The sequence below is a fragment of the Marmota monax genome, unplaced genomic scaffold, assembly GCF_021218885.2.
Source record: "Marmota monax isolate L192 unplaced genomic scaffold, Marmota_monax_Labrador192_F-V1.1 WCK01_AAM20220418_F8-fsc00129, whole genome shotgun sequence".
Taxonomy (NCBI): Eukaryota; Metazoa; Chordata; class Mammalia; order Rodentia; family Sciuridae; genus Marmota; species Marmota monax.
The window spans coordinates 1,021,507-1,043,211 of NW_026693811.1; the positions used below are offsets into that span (position 1 = coordinate 1,021,507).

The 21,705-nt window shown below is 34.5% G+C and overlaps 1 protein-coding gene across 5 annotated transcripts in view; it reads left to right on the forward strand.

The window, feature by feature from the left end:
* Marchf7 (membrane associated ring-CH-type finger 7) overlaps window positions 1-21,705 on the forward strand; it is a 52,782-nt gene that overhangs the window by 8,383 nt on the left and 22,694 nt on the right. For all 5 annotated transcript variants that reach the window (XR_006855660.2, XR_006855659.2, XM_058584946.1 and 2 more), the window contains exon 2: window positions 12,666-12,829. Coding sequence is in view for 3 of the 5 variants with exons in the window: in XM_058584946.1 (XP_058440929.1) it covers window positions 12,677-12,829 (153 nt within the window). In the remaining 2 variants the exon portion in view is untranslated. The remainder of the gene's footprint in view (window positions 1-12,665; window positions 12,830-21,705) is intronic.

The following is a 21,705-nucleotide window of genomic DNA, read 5'->3' on the forward strand; positions in this document are numbered from 1 at the left end:
GAGTTCTTGGAGAAACTAGTTTTCTTAACCTTACTCCAGCAGTAGCTTTTTGCAGCCTTGAACTTGATCAGGATGTGAAACACAAATGGGTTTCTTGAGGTTCTTCTTTTAAATGTAGCCAGGTTCTTTGTGGTCAAGCTGCAGAGAGGGACCTTTCAGATCTTCTGCCTGCCCCCATTCTTGTGAAGACTTAGTGAGGGCCTGTAGAAGAAAACTTTTCCTTGAATTGGCTCAGAGTTAACTGTTTCATTAAGAAATTTTTGGCCTTTATGAATTTAGTAATTCAATAAATTTTGTTATATTCTTAGCACTTTTATGGTGGCCACCTCAGCTCTGAGGTGTACTCAAGAAACCTGATTTTATAAATTATTCAGCTTATTCTCATTGTGTTAGAGATTTGTTCTTTTTTGACTTTGTATAATGCAAAGATGGAACACTTCCCCCAATTTTGTTAGGTAAGTATTCAAGATGAGAAGTGGGGGGTGGATAGTAAATTAAATATACACATAATGTTGCCTATATTTACTGGTCAGTATTATGACACTATGAAAATTCAGTGCACATTCCATCTTTCAGTTGTCGTTTTGAAACAGCTTCCAATTGAGGTTCATGCATTTATTGCATTTGGTTTTGATTCTTCAGTTGCAAACTCAGAAGTGTGTGTGTGTGTGTGTCATTGAGTTTTTGAAGACTTGAGCAATTATCTTTTAGAATGTTCCCCATTTTGGATGTCTTATCTTTGTGTGGTCATTTATTTTAATTATGGTTATTATATATTTCAGTCTGAAATTCCTTTTTAATACTTTTTTTAGTAGTGTTCATTTTGCATTTTCCTGTTCCCTGCACATATTTTCAAGCTTCTATTTAAATTTTGTAAATCCAGTTATATCTGCCTAAATACATAACTTGGCAGACTTTGGCTACTTTTTCTTGTTCTCTCTTATGTGTCTCAATGTCCTTGTAAATAGTGCCTTATTTCAGCATATATTTAGTCATTCCCTACTTCTTGCTCTTGAAAAATAATTTGTAGAAAGAACTTTGAAGCCAGGCACAGTGGCACATGCCTGTAATCCCAGGGATTTGGGAGGCTGAGACAGGAGAATCGCGCGCAAGTTAAAAGCCAGCCTCAGCAACTGCTAGGCACTAAGCAACTCAGTGACACCCTATCTCTAAATAAAATACAAAATAGGGCTGTGGATGTGGCTCAGTGGTTGAGAACTCCTGAGTTCAATCCCTGTTGCCAAAAAAAAAAAAAAACCAGAAATAATTTGAAGCCTAGCATAAAGACATGGACCTTCAGCAAATTTTAGGTTGGTTGATTACTAGTTTGGGACTATCTTTAGCCAAATTCAGGGTTGAACTTCCATTTATATATCCAAATAACATCAGCCTGGTCTGCAAATCAGCACAGGAGCTTGTTTATTATTGGAATAACTCTTAGTCTGACGTTGTGGTTCTTTGGAGTCCAGCTTATTTTATTTTGAGTTAGTGACCTGTTAAATTTCTCACCTCGTTTGTGTCCTGAGCTTTGACATTCTTCCATGAGACTGGCAAAATGAACGTTTAAATCTGGGGCTTTATAAATGCCTTAAGGACATAAATCGTTCTTATGCTTTCATATCTCTTTGGATTCCCTTTTGCCTTCATTATTGACCTAGTAATTTGTGTGTGTGTGAGGGAGAGATACTGGGAATTGAACTCAGGAGTGCTCAGCCACTGAGGTATTAACTTCCAACCCTTTTTTTAGACAGGGTTTTGCTCAGTTGCCCAAATTTGTAATCCTCTTACCTCAACCTCCAATTCACTGGAATTAACAGGCATGCACCACTGTGCCCAGCTTAACCTAATAATTATTTTTTCATCACTTTATTGCTTTAGAAACATTGTTCTCTTATTTTTCATTGCTTTAAGAAAGGATTGTGAATGATCTGCCATTATCAAGAACTGACAATCTCTCATAGCATTTTGTATGTCTCTATTTGTCTTAATGTTATATCATGTTTGCTTATTTATATGTTCCATATGCTACCCCCACCTATGAAATACAATTTCAGGAGATAGATCTTTATTATTATCTTCATAGAGTTTAGCAGCTAAAGTCAGTACTCTTAGGTACTGAGAACTAACTTTTATTTATTTGTTTGTTTTTAGTTGTAGATAGATGCAATACCTTTATTTTTATGTGGTGCTGAGGGTGCATCACATATGCTAGGCAAGCACTCCACCCCTGAGTTACAACTTCAGCCCAGTAACTAACTTTTAAAAGTTGAACTGGAGCTAAGATGTTTTAAGATCTGATTGGAAATTAAATGGAAAAGGTAGGTTGGCATTCTGGATGGTAGGCTAAAGAATTTGGACTTCCTCTTAGTCTGTTTTGTGCTACTATATAATACCTGAGACTGGGTAATTTATAAAGGAGAAATTTGAGGCTGAGGTTGTGGCTCAGTGGTAGAGGGCTTGCCTAGCATGTGTGAGGCACTGGGTTCAACCTTCAGCACCATATAAAAATAAATGAACAAAATAAAGGCATTGTCCATGTACAAAAAAAACTTTTTAATTTTTAAAGAGATTTATTTTTTTACAGTCTAGAGACTGGGAAGTTCAAGGTTCAGGGCTACATCTGGTTAGTCGTCTTTTTGCTGCATCTTCCTATAAAAGGGGTAGGGGAAAGAATTGAACTGTCTCAAGCCTTCTTATAGTCAACATTAACCTATTCATAAAGTTGGAGTCCTCAAGACCTAAACCTCTCAGGCTCCACCTCCCAACATTGTTGTATTGGGGACTAGGTTTACAGCACACACTTTTTGTTGGGAGGTGGGGTGTACATTCAAACCATAATAGCCTTCCTTTGTAAGATGATGGAAAGCAATTGAAAATTTGCTTGGGAAATGCTGCTGTTACTGGTTGGATGAGATAAAGAAAATATGTGGTTATGAATTCCCCTTTAAAGAGAGCCTAGTATAGGATATAATTAGAGATGATCTTTGTTGGTTTATCCTGTTATCCATGTAAGTCTTGTGTGATGAGACAATCTAGGCTTGATACCAGGCCTAGGATAAGTTTGTGAGGTAAGTTTCTTTAGGTGCAGTTAACATATGACTAAGATCTTGGTGAGTTTCAAATAACACAGTACACAACTAAGTTCAGAATTCTGCATGTTGGGTAATGAAACAGAATTCCATTTGACTTTTACCTGGGCTAAGAGAAACTTTAAAGCAAAATTATTTCTATAGAATAGATGCAAATAGATTTAATGCTGTTTGTGATTGGAAATTTCTCTAAATATCCTTTGATGTAGTGTTCATCAGGCCACAAACATTAGCTTCTTTTAAAGAGCTCTGCAGACTTCCTAGGATGCTGAATGAAATTACCTGTGGAAAAAATTAGTAATTAAAGCAAACTACAGGGTGTGGTGACCCACGCCTATAATCCCAGTAATTTGGGAGGCTGACTGAAGCAGGAGGATGGAAAGTTTAAGGCCCTCAGCAATTTAGTGATTCTCTTTCTCAAAATGAGAAAGAGCTGGTTGTGTGGTTAAGCATCCCTGGATTCAATCCCTAGTACCAATAAATTAAAAAATAATGCAAACTACATTTGTGAATGGACAGACTATATAAACTGTGAAAGTGGTACAAATACTACTCTAGTTGCATATATCATCCACAATAAAAATGCCTTACTTAAGATGAGGGAAATTTATTTTGTGGTGCTGGGGATCAAACTCACAGTTTCAAATATTGATTGCAAGGTTTTTGTGGCTTTGCGTCTCATAGCCTTTATGCATTTGAAGCATGTTCTAGAAACTGGAAAGTTTGGCTTCTTATATCTGTTAATGCCTGCCTCCCCTTGCTCAGTCATAGACTTCTTCATGAGGGACATAAGCAAAGAATTCCAGTGAATTTATCATGCTGGGAGTTTAGTGAGGCTCAAAGCAAGTACAGATTAGGTGTGTTATAGAAACTGCACAACAGTCAGGTGTGCTATATGCAGATTGAGTGGTGAGATATGGTGGAGAGGCATATACCCTCTCCTGCTAAAGCTCAGGTTCCATTGTCACTTGTAAAACATGAGTTCCAAGATAAAATTCTAAAGAATTTCAGGACATCAGGCAGCAGAAATTTTAGTCAAGTACAAGGCCCACCTCTGAAGCCACCCCTGGTGACAAATTTTTATCTTATCACCAAGCACAAGGGAGAACTTGACTTTCCAATTCTGGAATCAAATCTGAATTTAAAGCTTCATTATATAACAACAGAAGGAAGCTAAGAGACCATTATGTTGAAAGATTGTACATATGAATTTTGTGCTGTGAAGTACTTGTAACTGTTTATTTAAAATATTACATTTAGGGCTGGGGTTGTAGCTCAGTGGTAGAGTGTTTGCTTCGCATGCATGAGGCACTGGGTTTGATCCTCAGCACCAAATAAATAAATAAATAAAACAGATATTGTGTCCACCTACAACTAAAAGAAAAATTTTAAAAAAATATTACGTTTAAAATATCTTCCTCTTACTGTGGTACTGTGATTTGCTCTTTATTCTTCCTTATACCTTTTACTTTATAGTGCTTATAATATTTAAATTGTGATTATTTCTGTAGTTTGTTTTTCACAGGGTTACAATTTCTTTGTAGGTACCACATCAGTATTTTCAATGTGACTCGCTCCCACCTCATCCTCTTGTTTAGCACATAGAAAACGTCAGAAAAACTATTAAGTGAAATCAGCAAACTCTTAAAAAAAAGTGCTTTATAGAACCTTGTTAGGTGGTCTGGTAGAGTTTTCCAAGGACTGCACATTATTTTTATTTATTTATTGGGCGTGCTTTTGACCTACAACTTACACAACCAAATTATATAAGTTTTCATCTAACACCTACATTGTCAAAATTCAATCAGTTTATGTAGAGGAGTTGCCAAAAATAGTTTCATACAGTATCAAATTAAATCTCTCATAGGACTTTGCCTCTTTGCCTTCTCCTAAGGGATTTGTTTGAGCAGATTTCCTACTGGGTTAGTTTCATTCTGCAAGTAAGAACTGGGTATAAATATTGCTAAAATGAACTATGATAGGCATAATTAAGAGCATTATTGTTGTTTAAAAAGCAACTGTAGACATTTACTTTTCAAAAAGCATTTTGTCTCCCTGTTTTAAATCCTTAGATCAGAAATATAGTCTTGTTTAGTATTTTCATAGCCCTCTTAATAAAATGATGTCTACTGCTTATTGTTTGTGAGCTTTTCCTTTTTTGTGCTGGGGGTTCATTTATGGGTTTTTGAATGTCAGTGTTTAAACATGAATATTCTTTCTCCTAATATATGCCTTCTTTAAATTTCCAAATTCACCTTTCTAAAAAGATTTTGTATGGCCTTTCCAAAATTGCACATAACTTATAAAAAGCTGATGATAGAAAAGATTTCTAAGTAAGGTGACCACATGCTTTATCTTTCAAACCAGGACACTTGTAAGTGACAATGTAGACAATGTTTTAATAATTATATTGGGTAATGAACATAAATTTGTTACAAGACATAAACTGGGACTGTTCTAGGCAAACGGTGAAACATTGTCATCCTACTTATAAAAAAAAAAATGGAAGTTCTGCCCCACCCTTCATTGCATTCCTATTTCTACTCTCCAAAGTTGTTTTTACAATGTTTTTCTGTTTCTTCTAGGGTTTATTTACCTCCATATTTCTTTGTAATATGTTTATACTGTTATTTCATGATTTTTAAAAATTATTTTAAATAATGCTTTTTTTTGTTTGTTTTTCACCATTGTTCTTACTTCTTCTAACCTTCATTCTGCAGTGTATTTGTAACAAAATTGATTGAATAGTCTGTGTTCATATTATTATGACTGTAAATTTTAAAAAGTTCAATACAGCTGTACCTCCCATCTTGAATGATGGCTATATTTTCTAAGGTAAAAAACTTGATTTTTGAAAATTATCTTTTGATCCTTATAGTCAGTGTGGTTTTTTCCGGTTGTACTATCTATTATCTCTGCCACATGCCAATGAAATAGTTTGCCTATGATGCAACTTTTAAAAATAGTTTACATGCTTTACCATAAACCTTCCCTTTTGTCACTACTTTTTAGGTTCTTTCATCTGATTATTTCATGATTTACACTCCCATTTTCCTAGGACATGTTCTTCATTTAGGTTCCTATGGTTGTGGGTCCTCTCACCCTCCTTTTGTGGTGTGAGGGATTTACCAGGGTCTCACCCTTGATGTTCTCTACTCCTGAACTATGCCCAGAGCCCCTTGTTTGGTTTTTGATTCATTGTGAATATATGCAGTGTGTCCTGTTCCTCCTCTCACACTTAGTTGCTAGATTTCAATTGAGGGTTAAATAAACACTTCTCACTATTACAGGCAGTATCTTGAATTTAATATTGTTAAGCTATTCTTTTTACTTTACTTTTGTACAAGATCCATTTTTCCACAGACATAGGATCTTTTCACCATTGTAAAAAACCTTTATTTCTGGTTTTATGACATTTAAAGATGGTACATTGTGTTTTAATGTTGGGCTTATTTGTTTTCTTAGATCTTCCCGAATGCTCTTTTTGGTTCTTTTTATTTTTTATTTTAAATATTTATTTTTTACTTGTAGTTGGACACAATTTCTTTCTTTCTTTCCTTCTTTCTTTCTTTCTTTCTTTCTTTCTTTCTTTCTTTCTTTCTTTTTCTTTCTTTCGCTCAGCTCTACTGCTGAGCCACAATACATACATGGAGTATAACTTATTCTAATTAGGATCCCATTCTGTGGTTGTACATGATGTGGAGTTTCACTGGTGATGCTGAGTATTCTTTTTTATTTTTATTTTTTGGTACCAGGGATTGAACTTAGGGGCACTAGACCTAACTGAGCCACATCCCCAGCCCTATTTTGTACTTTTTTAGAGACAGGGTCTCACTGAATTGCTTATGCCTCGCTGTTGCTGAGGCTGGCTTTGAATTTGTAATCCTCCCATCTCAGCCTTCAGAGCCACTGGGTTTATAGGCGTGCCCCGCCTTGTGCCCTGCTGCTGAGTACTCTTGAATCTGTTCACTGTAGTGATTTGTAACGTTCAATTCTGGAAAGGTTCCTTTATTTCTTTGGTAATTTTTCTTTCCTCTCTTTCTAATCATAGTCAAATGATACCTCTCTAGGCAATTCTGTTAATGTCTACATTTTCTACTTTTTGTTCTGCTTTCTGAGAGGTGTCCTCAAATTATAATAAATATGTTGAATTTATTTCAGTGTATCTCATTTTTAAAAGTATATCACATTTTGAATTTCTACATGCTCTTTATTATACTGATTGCATGCTCAAGCATCCTGTTCTTATTTTATAAATGATTTTGATATTTTTGAGGATAGTAATTGCCTCTCATCTCCCAAAATCTTCTCCCTGAATCATCTGTAGGCATTTTTATTTATCTATTTATTGCTTGTTTTGGTGGTGTTTTTGTTTTCACCTATATAATTTATTTTGTTTATTTTCTCCCAACTAGAATTTAAACTCATGAGGGCATGGAATTTAGCCCATTTTGTTCATTGACACATCTCCAGCATCTGAAATTATACCTAAATCGTCAATAAATATTTGTCCAGTGAACAGATGAGATTTTTAAGAGCACTGATGTGATTTTAAAGGGGGGGAGGTGCTATTTTAGGTGCACCCGTAGCGCATACTGCAGGATACAGAAGTATAGTTTATTTTTTTAAAAAAAATCTAGAGGAAGTTATAGACCATTCTTATAAAAGCAATATGAAGGGGCTGGGGCTGTAACTCAGTAGTGGAGTGCTTGCCTCACATGTACAAGGCATTGGGTTTGATCCTCAGCACCACATAAAAGTAAATAAAATAAAGGTATTATGTCCATCTACAACTAAAAATATTTAAAAAAACAAAAAACAACCAGGATGCATTCAGTAGAAATGACACTTTTAGTTTTGAATCCAGATCTTTTTTCGGATTGTGTGTTGTAGTTAGCTTTTTTGCTGCCACTTTGGTTTTTATATTGAGGCTTCCCTTGTATACCAAGTGATCCTTGATTTTTGTTTATATATCCTCTACCCCACCACATGCACAGGGGATTGAACCCTGGGCACTTTATCACCGAGCTACATCCTCAGCTCCCCTCCTCCCCTTTTTTTTTAATTTTTAAATTTTGAGGCAGGATCTCATTACTAGATTTTTTAAATATATTTTTTAGTTGTAGATGAACACAATACCTTTATTTTATTTGTTTTTATATAGTGCTGAGGTTTGAACCAAGTGCCTCACACATCATAGGCAAGCACTCTACCACCTAGCCACAACTCCAGCCCCTCACTACTAGATTTTTTTATTCTCCTGCTTCAGCCTCCCAAGTAGTTGGGATTACAGAATTATGCCACCATGCCCTCTGGATGTTTGTCTATTAGAGAGAAGCACTAAAACAGCTTATTGAAATTTTTGCTATCTAATGGACTTGTCTGTGAGATAGGCTAATCAAATGTTTGCATTCCATATGTCAAATCAATAAATCTTATCAATGGTGTTAATTATCCAAGGGTAGACTCCCTTAGTTTCCTGACAACATTATAAAAACAGGAACAAGAAAAAGACTTTGGAGGTCAAAATTTATTACATAACTTTTCCTTTATTACTTACCATTGCCTAAACTCCTGCAGAGATTGTGCATTGTAGGAGTGGGTCACCTGTAAAATCTTTATTTTCTAGTGCATAAATAGTCTGTTGGGGGAAATGGAGCTGAGGAAGAATTGGGGTTCTGCTCCAAAATTAGGTTTTAATTCAGCAACTTAACTTTTTATCCTCACACATCACTCCTTTTCCCCCTCAAATATTTTTATTGTTGTAAAATACATATACAATAAAATTTACCACCATAACTATGGTTAAGTGTGCAGATAATTGTTTCATTAAATAGATTCATAATAGGATGAAACCATTACCTCTGTCCATCACCATCTTTTTTCTTACAATACTGACATTCTGTGCTCATTAAACAGTAACTCCCCCACTCCCCTAGGGTCTGACGACTACCATTCTAATTTCTCTCTTGGATTTTTACCCCGTACATATCTCATAGACTCATAAGAGTATTTGTCTTTTTATGACTGGCTTGTTTTATTTAATGTCTTCAAGGTTGATCTTTTATGGCATATGTCAGAATTCATTCCTTTTCAAGGTCCATTACCACATTTTTCTTGTCATTCATCTGTTGATAGATGCTTGTGACTATCAACTTCTAATGTGAATAATTCTACTGTGAATATAGGCATACAAATATGTCATTGAGACCCTATTCTCTGTTCCTTTGGTATGCCATCCTCCTGCCTCAGCTTCCCAGTCGCTTGGTGTATACCCATAAGTGAAATTGCTGGGTCATAAGGTAATTATATTTTCAGTTTTTTGAGGAGCCATCATACTGTTTTCCACAACAGTTCTTTTTTTAATATAAATTTATTATTAAAAAGTTTAATTCCCTTTTATGGTAGCTTATATTTCTAAGTCTTGATAGGAAGGCTAAATGCTATGCTACCAGTTTCTGCCTCTTTCTAGATACCTGTAGTTGCATCCTCTCTGTTGAATTAATGTACCTCCCTTACTTTAGATTACCCAAATATACATTTAAATTTCTGGGGGGTTTTTTGTTTGTTTTTTAGCAGGGAGGAGGTATTGAACCCAGGGGTACTCTACCACCAAGCTATATCCCCTGTTGTTTTGTTTTGTTTTTAAATAGCATCCAACTAAGTTGTCTAGGCTGACCTCAAACTTGCTATCCTCCTGACCCAGACTCCCGATTGGGTATTACTGGCATGTACCACCAAGTCCAGCTCCATTTAAATTTTTTGCTTTACGTGATCCTTTCCATTATTATTACTTTTTTTTTCATGGTTAAAGCTTCTGATTCATTTAGTGTCGTTTTACATGGATTTTAAGAGTAGAGGGCATCATAGATGCCTAAAGATAATCTGTTATATGTTTACCTAGAAGTTTTTGATGAACTGTCTTTGATCTAAAGGATTAGATCCTATAGTATAATATACTCTTACTCTAGATTTCTTCATAGTTTCATAGTTCTAATTGATAATTAGCCTGTGTTCGTGTGCCTTTCACTACAATATAAGCCTTATGTTTTGTTGATGTTTTTGCTCCACTAACCATACCTGCTTTTTTTCCCCCTCAGTACTCAGATCAAACCCTTGGTCTCCTGTGTGTTAGATAAGTGCTCTACCATTTAGCTACATCCCCAGCACTTCACATTTTATTTTGAGACAGCGTGTTGCTAAATTGCCTAGGCTGGCCCAGAACTTGCCATCCTCCTGCATCAGCTTCCCAGTCGCTTGGTGTGTGCTACCATGCCCTCCTCTGTTCATCCTCTTTTCTGTTACTGAACCATGTTTTTAGGACGAAGATTATTGGAAAAGTAAATTCTTCTGTAATAACTTCAAGGTAGAAAGATGTGACTAATATAAAATTTACTTGATAAATTAATAAGGTTACATGCAGAAAATGAATTAGATATTTTTAACTTAAATGTTTTGAGTGTTTTAATAAAGCAAGTGTATACTTTATCCAAGATGTATATCTGATAGATGAAGTGCATTGTATTTGCCTGAATTCTAATCCACTGTCAGAACAATAAGGGGATAAATAAGTTTGACCTTGAAAATGGATAACCAGAAGAAATTGGATAGATTATTTTGAAATTCATTCGTTACTTTTTTTTTTGGTCCTCCTCCTTTTTCTTCTGAGTGTAGGCCTCCTAGGTCTCCAGAGACGACCTTCTAAATTTGTGTCTCAGAAAGTTTTAAAATGTTTTTTGTTTTGTTTTGTTTTTGTGATAATGGAGATTAAACCCATACCTTGCACATTGCTGCCTAGCTATACTGCCAGCCCTTTTAAAAATTTTATTTTGAGATAGTCTGAGCACCTTGCCCAGGCTGGCCTTGAACATGAGATCCTCCTGCCTAGGCCTCTTATGTAGCTGAGTGCCGCCATAGTCAGCAAGTTATTTTAATATGGAAAAGTTGTTCTATAGTAGTGCTAATGGTGGTGACCCAATACTGAAGATAATCCTTTGTCCATTCACATTAGAAAAGGAAAATAAATTGTGTATGCTCAAACAGTGGAATACTTTATGAAAAGTTAGTGAATTTACAACTATATGCAACAACTTAGAAGAATCTCACAAGTATAATGATGAACAAATGAAGTCAGATGCAAAAAGTGCCCATTGTATGATTCCATTTGTGCATAGCTAAAAATCAGGCATTTTCTTTCTTTACTCTTGGCATGGGTTGAAAAATATTTAGTGAAAAAGATTTAGAAATTATTAATCTAAATGGCGAAAACATTCAATTACACATTCTATATATATATTTTTTTAACATTTTGTTCATTTCTGTAGGATTTTCTTCCCTTTTTTCCATTTTTTATATAATTAGAATCAATACCATGTATGATTTTATAGTTTTGTAGGTTGAGCTTTTCCCTTAAAACATTATCACTTTCCAGTATTATTATAAACATTCTTTGGAAACATTCCAGGAAAACATTTATAGCTGGGCAATCATTTGCAAATTACTTAACCTCATTGCCAGTTTTCTTTCTTTAAAATATTTTTTTAGATGTTGATGGATCTTTATTTTATTCATTTATTTAAATGCAGTGCTGAGAATCAAACCCAGGGCCTCACATAGGCAAGTGCTCTACCACTGAGCCACAACTTCAGCCCCAGTTTTCTTTAATGTAAGAATGATAGAATACCACCACCACCACCACCCAGGCTGCTTGCAGTAATAAATAATCAGAAGATCCTTACCCCCAGAACTGGCATATAATACTCAATAATAATTATCTGCTATGGTTGTTATTATTTGTTGTAATAATTAAAAAGATCCTGTTGATGGTAAATAAAAGCAAAATATATTCATTCATTACAATTTAGCTTTTTAAAAAAAAAAATATTTACTTTTTTAGTTTAGTTGGACACAGTACCTTTATTTTACTTATTTATTTTCATGTGGGGCTGAGGATTGAACTCAGGGCCTTACGTGTGCTAGGTAGGTGCTCTACAGCTCAGCCATAACTCCAACCCTTAGCTTGTTTTTTGAGTACCTATTCTTGGTAATGGTTTTATAACTTTAAATGATTCTAACCTAGAGAAATTTTGTACTAAACAAAGTATAAGGTAGGTGTAATGTCTTAGTATAACTCTTTACCAACTGGAAACAGAATAATGATGCTTGTGTTTAAACTGATGAGGGAAAATTGAATAGGGAATGTAAGGACTTCCCAGGCATATTAAAAGGCCGAGAGCACATTGTGTTAGGGGGTTTGCAAATAGTATAATAGGTGTGAGCATTGAACACTAACAGTGAAGAATAGTAAGGCAACCATGACAAATTGATGTAGGAATTTATACAGAGACAACTTTGAGTGAAAGATGGAAACAATGTTTCTTATTGTACATCTCTGTATTTGTATGGACAGTTAGAAACCTCTTGCCTTTAAGAGAAGAGATGGTCATAATTTCTGTTTACTTTCTCAGGATGTATTTAACTTACATAGTTCTTGATTTGAGCTGATGATTAAGAAGGATTAAAAAATAAAAGTTCGCATGTTCCCAAGAGCAATTACCTCAAATTTGCATTTCACAGGAAATTGAGGAATGGAGTCTAAACCTTCAAGGATTCCAAGAAGAATTTCTGTTCAGCCCTCCAGCTCCTTAAGTGCTAGGATGATGTCTGGAAGCAGAGGAAGTAGTTTAAATGATGCCTATCACTCAAGAGACTCTTCATTTAGACTGGAGTCTGAATATCAGGTAATATCTATATTGGAATATGTGTACACACAGTCCTTTTCAGAAGTCTTTGGGTCACAGTTTATTTTTTTTAAGTTGCTGGATCTAATGCATCCTGTAATGAAAACATTATTATAGCAGTAGAAAAATAAATGACTAGTGATTTTCAGACTTTGGACTTCAGAATTATGGATGAGAGATCATGGCCTTACATAAAATACTTTCTAAAGACTTGGAAAGCTTTGTTAAAGAGCAAAACCTGAATCCTTGTCCTCTAAATAGCATACTCGTTCATCTAACTTTTTTTGAATGTTCCCAAAGTGGTGATAGAATAAGGATTATTATTAAATGTTATTTTTGAGAATATGGTTTTTAAGAATTTTGCTTTTAATGTGGGCAATTGTTAATAGTAGTTGGGCTTTCTTGTCCAGTGATAGAGTATGTGCATATCCCTAGGACCTGGCTTCAATCCCCAGGAAGAGAAGGAGGAAAGGTAACAGTCCATCCTTTTATGAAGATACTTGACATCCTTTTACGTGAATTTTGGATTTTATTTTTGTGGTTAATGACATTTTGCATTAATTCATTCATCTACTCAGTTTCCTTGGGTCCAACAGCTTATTGGGTTTTTTGTTTGTTCTAGCATGTTGGTTTTTGAAAGGGCTTATCAGTGTTATAATACAGTAGTTATAGTATAAAATTGTATAACTCTCATAAGGCATGGTTTATGGTCTAATTCAGTTGCTCATCTTTTAAATTTAAGTTCATTACATTTTGACTGAACATCTAAGTAGCATGTGATTTGCAAAAGTAATTTTAAGGTAACAATCTAAAAGAACCCATTTAAAAAATTCTTTTTAGATATTGTTTCTGTATCATGTAACGTGTAATATATGACAGTCTCATTTAATAAGAAAATTCCTGCATAGTCATCACCATTTTATAAAATGTTCAGAGTAGTCATCACCATTTTATAAAATGTTCAGAGAAAGAATGAATAAAAGTTTCTTTGAAATGCCTGACTCTATTACCCATTTTTAACTGATTTAATTGGAAATATTCACTTGATTTCATTTAAAATATTGAATGATATTGGTAATATATATTGCATTCTGTAGAATGCTGTCGTTGACTCATAAAAGGCAAAGTTTATTTTTTTCCCATTTATCTTTTCATAAAATTCTGACTACTCATCTTTAATTTTTTTTATGTAGATTATTAATGAGAAACACAAACTCTGAAACCAGGGTTGAAGTCCTTCCTCATTACTTCGAATCTGTATGATCCTGAGGAAGTTAATGTTTTTTGTTTGTTTGTTTGTTTTTGTCTATCTTCTACCTCATCTGCTTGTCTGGTTGCTAAGAGTTAAATGAATTAGTATATTGAATGAGACAAGTGCCTGGCTCATGATAAACTATATAAATGCTAGCTACTAATGCATCATTTGTTTTCTTAATATAGTAACTTTTGGGCCGGGGACTGCTGGGATTGAACCCAGGGGCACTTAACCACTGAGCCACATCCACAATCCTTTTTAAAAAAAAAAAAATTGTTCCCGGACCCCCCCCCCTTATTGGGGGGGGATATATTTTATTTAGAGATAGGGTCTCACTGAGTTGCTTAGGGCCTGATAAAGTTACTAAGGCTGGCTTTGAATTAATGATCCTACTACCTCAGTCTGCTGAGCCATTAAGATAGTATGTGCGCACCACTTCGCACAATTATAGTAATCTTTACACTATTTTATGGGACTAAAGTTTTGAATATATTTTTATAAGATTTTATACTCTTTTTTAAAAGATTTTCAAACTGTTTCCAGATTGTTCTCATTGTTGTAGATTATTCCAAAAGTTATATTTTTTATTATAGTAAACAAATGTAAAAATAAGAAAATCATTTAAATGAAATCTTAATTACTATAAAAATGACCCTACCTAAAACACGCTGGTAATAGCCTATTAATATCGAATTCATTCCGTTTTATAAATGGTCTCAACTCTGCAATTACAAAATATAGACTGGCTGAATAGATGAATTCATTTTGTTTTAGAATTTTTAACCTCTGCTGCTGGTGATTTTGAACCCAGGGCAAGCCCTGTACTGCTGAGCTATACTGCCAATCCCTCTGTCCAGAATTTTAATGTCATTAAGTACCAAAATAAAATCCAGAAATTATTTGCCAGCATCTAAAAACCAAATGAAATAAAATTTAAATCGTTTTTTTATTATTATTAATTCTTAATAATATTAGTTTAAGAAATTTGGGGGGAGGTTCATTAATGCTGACTTCAGTTGCTTTAAATTGCTTACAATCCTGTTCCCACCCCCAGCAAATTATAGTTGAGCATGGTGGCATACACTCTTAATCCCAGTGATTTTGTAAGGTGAAGCAAGAGGGTCACAAATTTGAGGACAGTATGGACTTAGCAATACCCTATCTCAAAAATAAAATAAAAAGGGCTGGGGACATAGCTCAGTGCTTACCTATTGTGTGTTAGGCCTTGGGTTCAATCCACAATACCTCAAAAAAAATTAATTACAGGAATAGTGCCAGTAATAAATCAGCTTCTTTATCATGCCTTGTCTTTTTGATTTTCTTTAAAAATGCAAACTTTTTCCTGTGCTGTAAAATTATAGTAATAGTGGCTTCTTCATGAGGTATTGTTAAGATTAATTTAAAGAAACAAGACATGTGAGGCACTCAGAACAATAGCTGCTGGAACATAGGAGGAGCCTCAGATGTTACCAGTTACATTTATGATAATTGTTATTTCTATTAGTATTGTTTTCTGGCTTTACATTAATTTCAGTGGATAATATCTATAGTATAATATTATCCAAATATTTAAATTGCATATCACATATGTTGTTTTCTTTGTCTTAAATTTACTCAGCAAACTTTATTTAATGAATGAGCCCTTATAAATGGCAAAGGAAGCACCTTTTTTTAAATTGCTGAAGTGTTCTGAACAGCTGTTCGATACATAAAACCTTATCTCAAGCACTTAGTGAATCTAAAGCTTCAGAAAGGAGGTTCAGGTCTAGGGCATGATAGATCAGTTTTAGCTATGTTATGGATAAAGTAGTATAGAAACACTTTATATAGGGATGGATATTTTTATCATTCATAATAAAGGATATGAAATCTAGAAAGATAAATAAATTATTTTCCCTTGTTACATGATTAGTATGTATGTGATGTACTGAAGCTGAAGAATCCAAGCCTTTGTGATAGCATTGTTTCTTTGGAGGTTCTAAGTTCTGAAAAATTAGTTTCCTAAATATCTTTCTTTTAGTTCTTGGCCACTTACAAGCTTGGCTTCACTTGTTCTTACTAGTGTTTCCATTACTACATCTTTAAATTTTTATCACAATTTGAATGTTGAAAACTATGATTATCCTCCCTTCTTCATAACAGAATTTTACATATTTTGAAAATAAAAGTTTAACTCCTAAAACTCATGTTGTTAAAAGTAAAATGGAGAGGCTTGGGGTTGTGGCTCAGGGGTAGAATGCTCGCCTAGCACATATGAGGCCCTGAGTTCAGTCCTCAGCACCACATAAAAATAAATAAATAAAATAAAGATATTATGTCCAACTACAACTAAAAAATAAATACTAAAAAAAATTAAAAGTAAATAAAATGGAGTATTCTGTGAATACTTAATTTCATGTGTTATATTTTTTTGCAACTTAAGCAACCACTTATACAGCTGCATTTTCTTGTTTCACTAAGAGGTTTCTTTTACTAGGAACTTTTTCTTTTTTACTAGGTTTCTTTTACTAGGAGGCTTTTGGTTCTTGTTTTGTGAACTTGGTGTGTGTGCTTCTTGGTTCTTGCTATATGTGCTTCTTTTTCTTTTTCTTTTTTCTTTCTTTTTGCAGTTTGGGGATTAAACCCAGGGCCTTGATCATGCACGACAAGTTCTGTGCCACTGAGCTATATAGATGCTTTTTTAAATGACTCATATTTTTTCTAATCTGTACATAAATTACTGTTTGAAAAATTTACACATTTTGAATAGTATGTTTTCTCCAGAATTAAATGAACCAGTGGTTTGGGGAGAGGTTGTTTGTTTGTTTTTTTACTCTACCATATTCATATTCTTTTTACGGAACTAAATCCATGCATATGTATGTAGTTAACAAGAAAATGAAATTCTTTGTGCAATGTGATCAAAAAACAATACCGAGTGAGTAAAAGTTTTAACATTGGTAGGCATTAAATAAACCCTGCAGTTTCTATGTGTTTTTGTTGTTGTTGTTGTTGTTATTGTTGTTCATATTTTTGTTTGGGGTTGTGGGGGATGGAATTCAGGGTGTCCTTCATGCTTTGCTTGCTTCTATACAGTAATATCATTTTATGATTTCCATCCATTAAGCATTTGCCAGTGGATAGCATAGATTACATTTAAAAGGTTCGTTAAGATTCTTTTTAAAAACCACCCTAAGATACCATCTCACTCCAGTAAGATTGGCAGCCATTATGAAGTCAAACAACAACAAGTGCTGGCGAGGATGTGGGGAAAAGGGTACACTTGTACATTGCTGGTGGGACTGCAAATTGGTGCAGCCAATTTGGAAAGCAGTATGGAGATTTCTTGGAAAGCTGGGAATGGAGCCACCATTTGACCCAGCTATTCCCCTTCTCGGTCTATTCCCTAAAGACTTAAAAAGAGCATGCTACAGGGACACTGCTACATCGATGTTCATAGCAGCACAATTCACAATAGCTAGACTGTGGAACCAACCTAGATGCCCTTCAATGGATGAATGGATAAAAAAAATGTGGCATTTATACACAATGGAGTATTACTCTGCATTAAAAAATGACAAAATCATAGAATTTACAGGGAAATGGATGGCATTAGAGCAGATTATGCTAAGTGAAGCTAGCCAATCCCTAAAAAACAAATGCCAAATGTCTTCTTTGATATAAGGAGAGTAACTAAGAACAGAGTAGGGTCGAAGAGCATGAGAAGAAGATTAACATTAAATAGGGATGAGAGGTGGGAGGGAAAGGGAGAGAGAAGGGAAAATGCATGGAAATGGAAGGAGACCCTCAGAGTTATACAAAAGTACATACAAGAGGAAGTGAGGGGAAGGGGAAAAATAATATAAGGGGGACAAACAAATGTCAGTAGAGGGAGCAGAGAGAGAAGAGGGGAGGGGAGGGGAGGAGAGGGGAGGGGGGATAGTAGAGGATAGGAAAGGCAGCAGAATACAACAGACACTAGTATGGCAATCTGTAAATCAATGGATGTGTAACTGATGTGATTCTGCAATCTGTATATGGGGTAAAAATGGGAGCTCATAACCCACTTGAATCAAATTGTGAAATATGATATATCAAGAACTATGTAATGTTTTGAACAGCCAACAATAAAAAATTTAAAAAAAAAAAAGATTCTTTTTAAAAATAGCTTTACCAGGTTATAATTTCACATTCCATGCACTTTTCCTGTTTAAAGTATATACAGTTCAGTGTTTTTTAGTGTATGTATGAGAGCTCTAAACCAACACCACGGTTAGGATTTTGTTTTCTTTTTTAGGTTTTTTGTTGTTTATTTTGTTTTGCTGTTGGTAGTTCCAGGAATCAAACCCAGGGCCTCATGTATGCTAGGTAAGCTCTGTACCACAAAGTTGCACCTGCAGCCCACCACAGTTAATGTTTGAACCTTTTATATCACCTCAGGAAAGAAACCCCAGATACTTTAGCTATTGCTACTCTGGTCCCCTTTTCTTCCACTAGTACTGAATAGCCATTAATCTAGTTTTTTTCTGTAGATTTCCCTATGCTGAACCTCTTTGTACATAAGTAGGAACATATACTGTATAGTCTGTGCCTAGCTTCTGTTGCTTAGCATGTTTTCAAGTTTCATCTCTGTTATAGCATATATCAGTATTTCTTTTTATTGCTGAATAATATTTCACTGTATGGTTATTCCATATGCTTTGTTTAGGAATTCATCTGCTGGTGAACATCGGGCGTGTTTCTTCCTTTTGACATTATGAATAATTTTGCTATAGACATTCATGTGCAGGTTTCTGTGTGGACTTATTTTCACTTATCTTGGGCATACACTAGGAGTGGAATTAGTTAGTCATGTAAAATCTTAGGTTCAATCATTTGAGGAAGTGCCAGTTTATTTTCCAAACCAATTGGTCTGTTTATCTTTCCCCTGAGCAGTGTTTATGAAGGTGAAGGATGAAATCTCTCTACATCCTCACCAAATCTTACCTTGCTTTTAGAGTGTAGACACTCTAGTGAATGTGAAATGGTAGCTGATTGTGGTTTTAATTTATATTTCCCTGATGATTAAAGATGTTGAGCATCTCGTCATATGCAGTTGGCCATGTGTACATCTTTGGAGAAATGCCTGTTAGCTTTTTGAGGCATTTTAAAATTTGATTGTCTTTTTTATTGAGTTGTAAGTATTCCTTATTTTGGATTCAAGTTCCCTACCTATAATGATTATGATTTGTAAATGCTTTCTCATTAAGATTTTTTTACTGTTGCACTATTTTAAGGGCATTTGTGCTGGGAATATTTTTTTTTTAAATATCCATTGAAGTAATTTTCTAAAAGTAAGTATTGATTAATACAATAACAATGGCAAATTATTTACTGATTATTCTTCCAATAAACTTCTTGTTGGAAAGGTAACCTGAGTAAGTATTATGAAGATAAGAAAAAAATGAGAATTGAATTTTATGTAGAAGAAATAGAGTTAAGAAGAAAGAGAATACCATGACTTTCGAATGCAAATCTATTTTTAGTGGGTTTTGTTTGTTTTTGTTTTCTTGTGGTGCTGGGAATCCTACCTAGTACCTTTCACATGGTAGGCAAATGCTCTACCACTGAGCTATGTCTCTACTCCTCAAATAGAAATTTAATTATTCTTAGTTCACTTCTAAATTTCATGTGAGTATTCATAGGCTGGAGGTAGCAAATGCAAAAAGAGCTGGACCTCATCAGAATGAAAAAAATTTGTGTGTATCAAACGATACCAAGAGAATAAAAAGGCAGGATGAAATAAAATATTTGAGAAAATATAGTTGTCAAGGATTTATAACCAGAATAGAACTTTTATAGCTCAACAATTAAAGCATAACCCACTTTTCAATGGGCAAACAACTTGAATAGACATTTCTCCAGAAAAATAGCCAATAATCACCATCAATCATTAGGGAAACAAATCAAAACTATGGTGAGATACCACTTAATGCTCACTGGAGTGGCTAAAATAGAAAATATGGACAATAATAAATGTTAGGACTAGAAAAATTGGAAACCTCAGAAATTGTTGTTGAGATTGTCAAATGGTACAGCTACTTTGGAAAACAGTTTAGTGTGTCCTCAAAAAGTTAAACATCAGGGTCTGGCATTGTGGCTTAGCAGTAGATCACTCACCTAGTATGTGCAAGGCTCTGGGTTCGATCCTTAGCACCACATAAAAGTAAATAATTAAAATAAAGGTATTGTGTCCAACTACAACTAAAATATATATATATATTTTTTTAAAAAGTTAAACATCAAGTTAATAACTGTGTGATCAGTTATTAACCCAAGAGAATTGAAAACATGTCTGCCTAAAAACTTGTGCATGTGTATTCATAGCACCATTGTCCTTAATAGCTCTGAACTAGAAACAACCCAAAAGCTACTTGTTTAAGCACTGTTTATGCACAAAGCAATATACTTTGAAGACATACTCACCCCCTGATTTCATTGTGCCTGAATAGTTCTAGATAGCAGGACAAAATTTATTGATACATGAATTCCCAATTTAATTGTTAAAAGAAATTAGAGGGGGCCTGGGTTTGGTTGCACATGCCTGTCATCCCAGTGATTTCAGAGGCTGAAGCAGGAGTCATGTTTGAGGCTAGCCTCTATAATTGAACAAGTTAATGAGAACCTGTCTCAAAATAAAAGTGTAAACTGTGGAACCAACCTAGATGCCTGCCCTTCAGTAGATGAATGGAGGCTTGTGGTTTCTCATATATGAAAAGCAGAAAAAGAAATTTTTATGAGAAGAGAAGGGAGACCAGTAGAGTAGAGAATGGGGATCAGGCTGAGGGAGAAGGGGAGTTAATGCACAGTGAAATTGACCACCTTATGCAGGATTAGGTAGTAGAAAAACCTGCTAGTTGTAAGTAGCATTCTTTTCAAATTTTAAATTAAAACCTTTTTAATTTTGATCTTTGGCATCCAAAGTTATTAGAACCACTGCCCAGAGGATAACAACACATAAATTATTTGGTTCTGAGATATATAATGAACTTTATTTCTTGTGCCAATTAATTCATTGTGTCTCTATGGATTATTAGGTCCAGAAGGCTTATAGGACCAAGTTAATGCTAAGCTGAAGAGTGTCATAAAATATTGATGAAATCATATCTCCATGTTCTTGAATTTTTAGCTTTGCATCTTCTTCTTTTCCATATATATACAAAGTTAATAAATTTAATTGCTAACCATGAACTGTGATAGAATGGTTTATAGACATGTTTTCTTATTGTCTGGCTATAATGTCCTCCTTCATTTGCCTGCCCAATAAACTCCTGATTTTCACCTAAGCACCTCAGCCACCTCTAAATCCTCCCCTACCTCCAGCAGACAGGCTTTTTTCTGAAAACTCTCAGCATACCTCCTATTATACTACTTACTTATTTTTATATTTATTTACATATTTTGTATTTTTATATTTATTTTTTACTTGCCTGTTTTTGGAGCTGCTTAATCAGTGAAGTAACTGGGAGTGTTTGTACATTATGATTAACATTTGTTACAAGTTTTAATTTGTATCCACATGTGTTAAAAAGGGAGCTAGGGGTTTTTAAATATTATTTTAGTTTGTTGATTCACTAGTGAAGAAATTCCAAATGCTAGGATT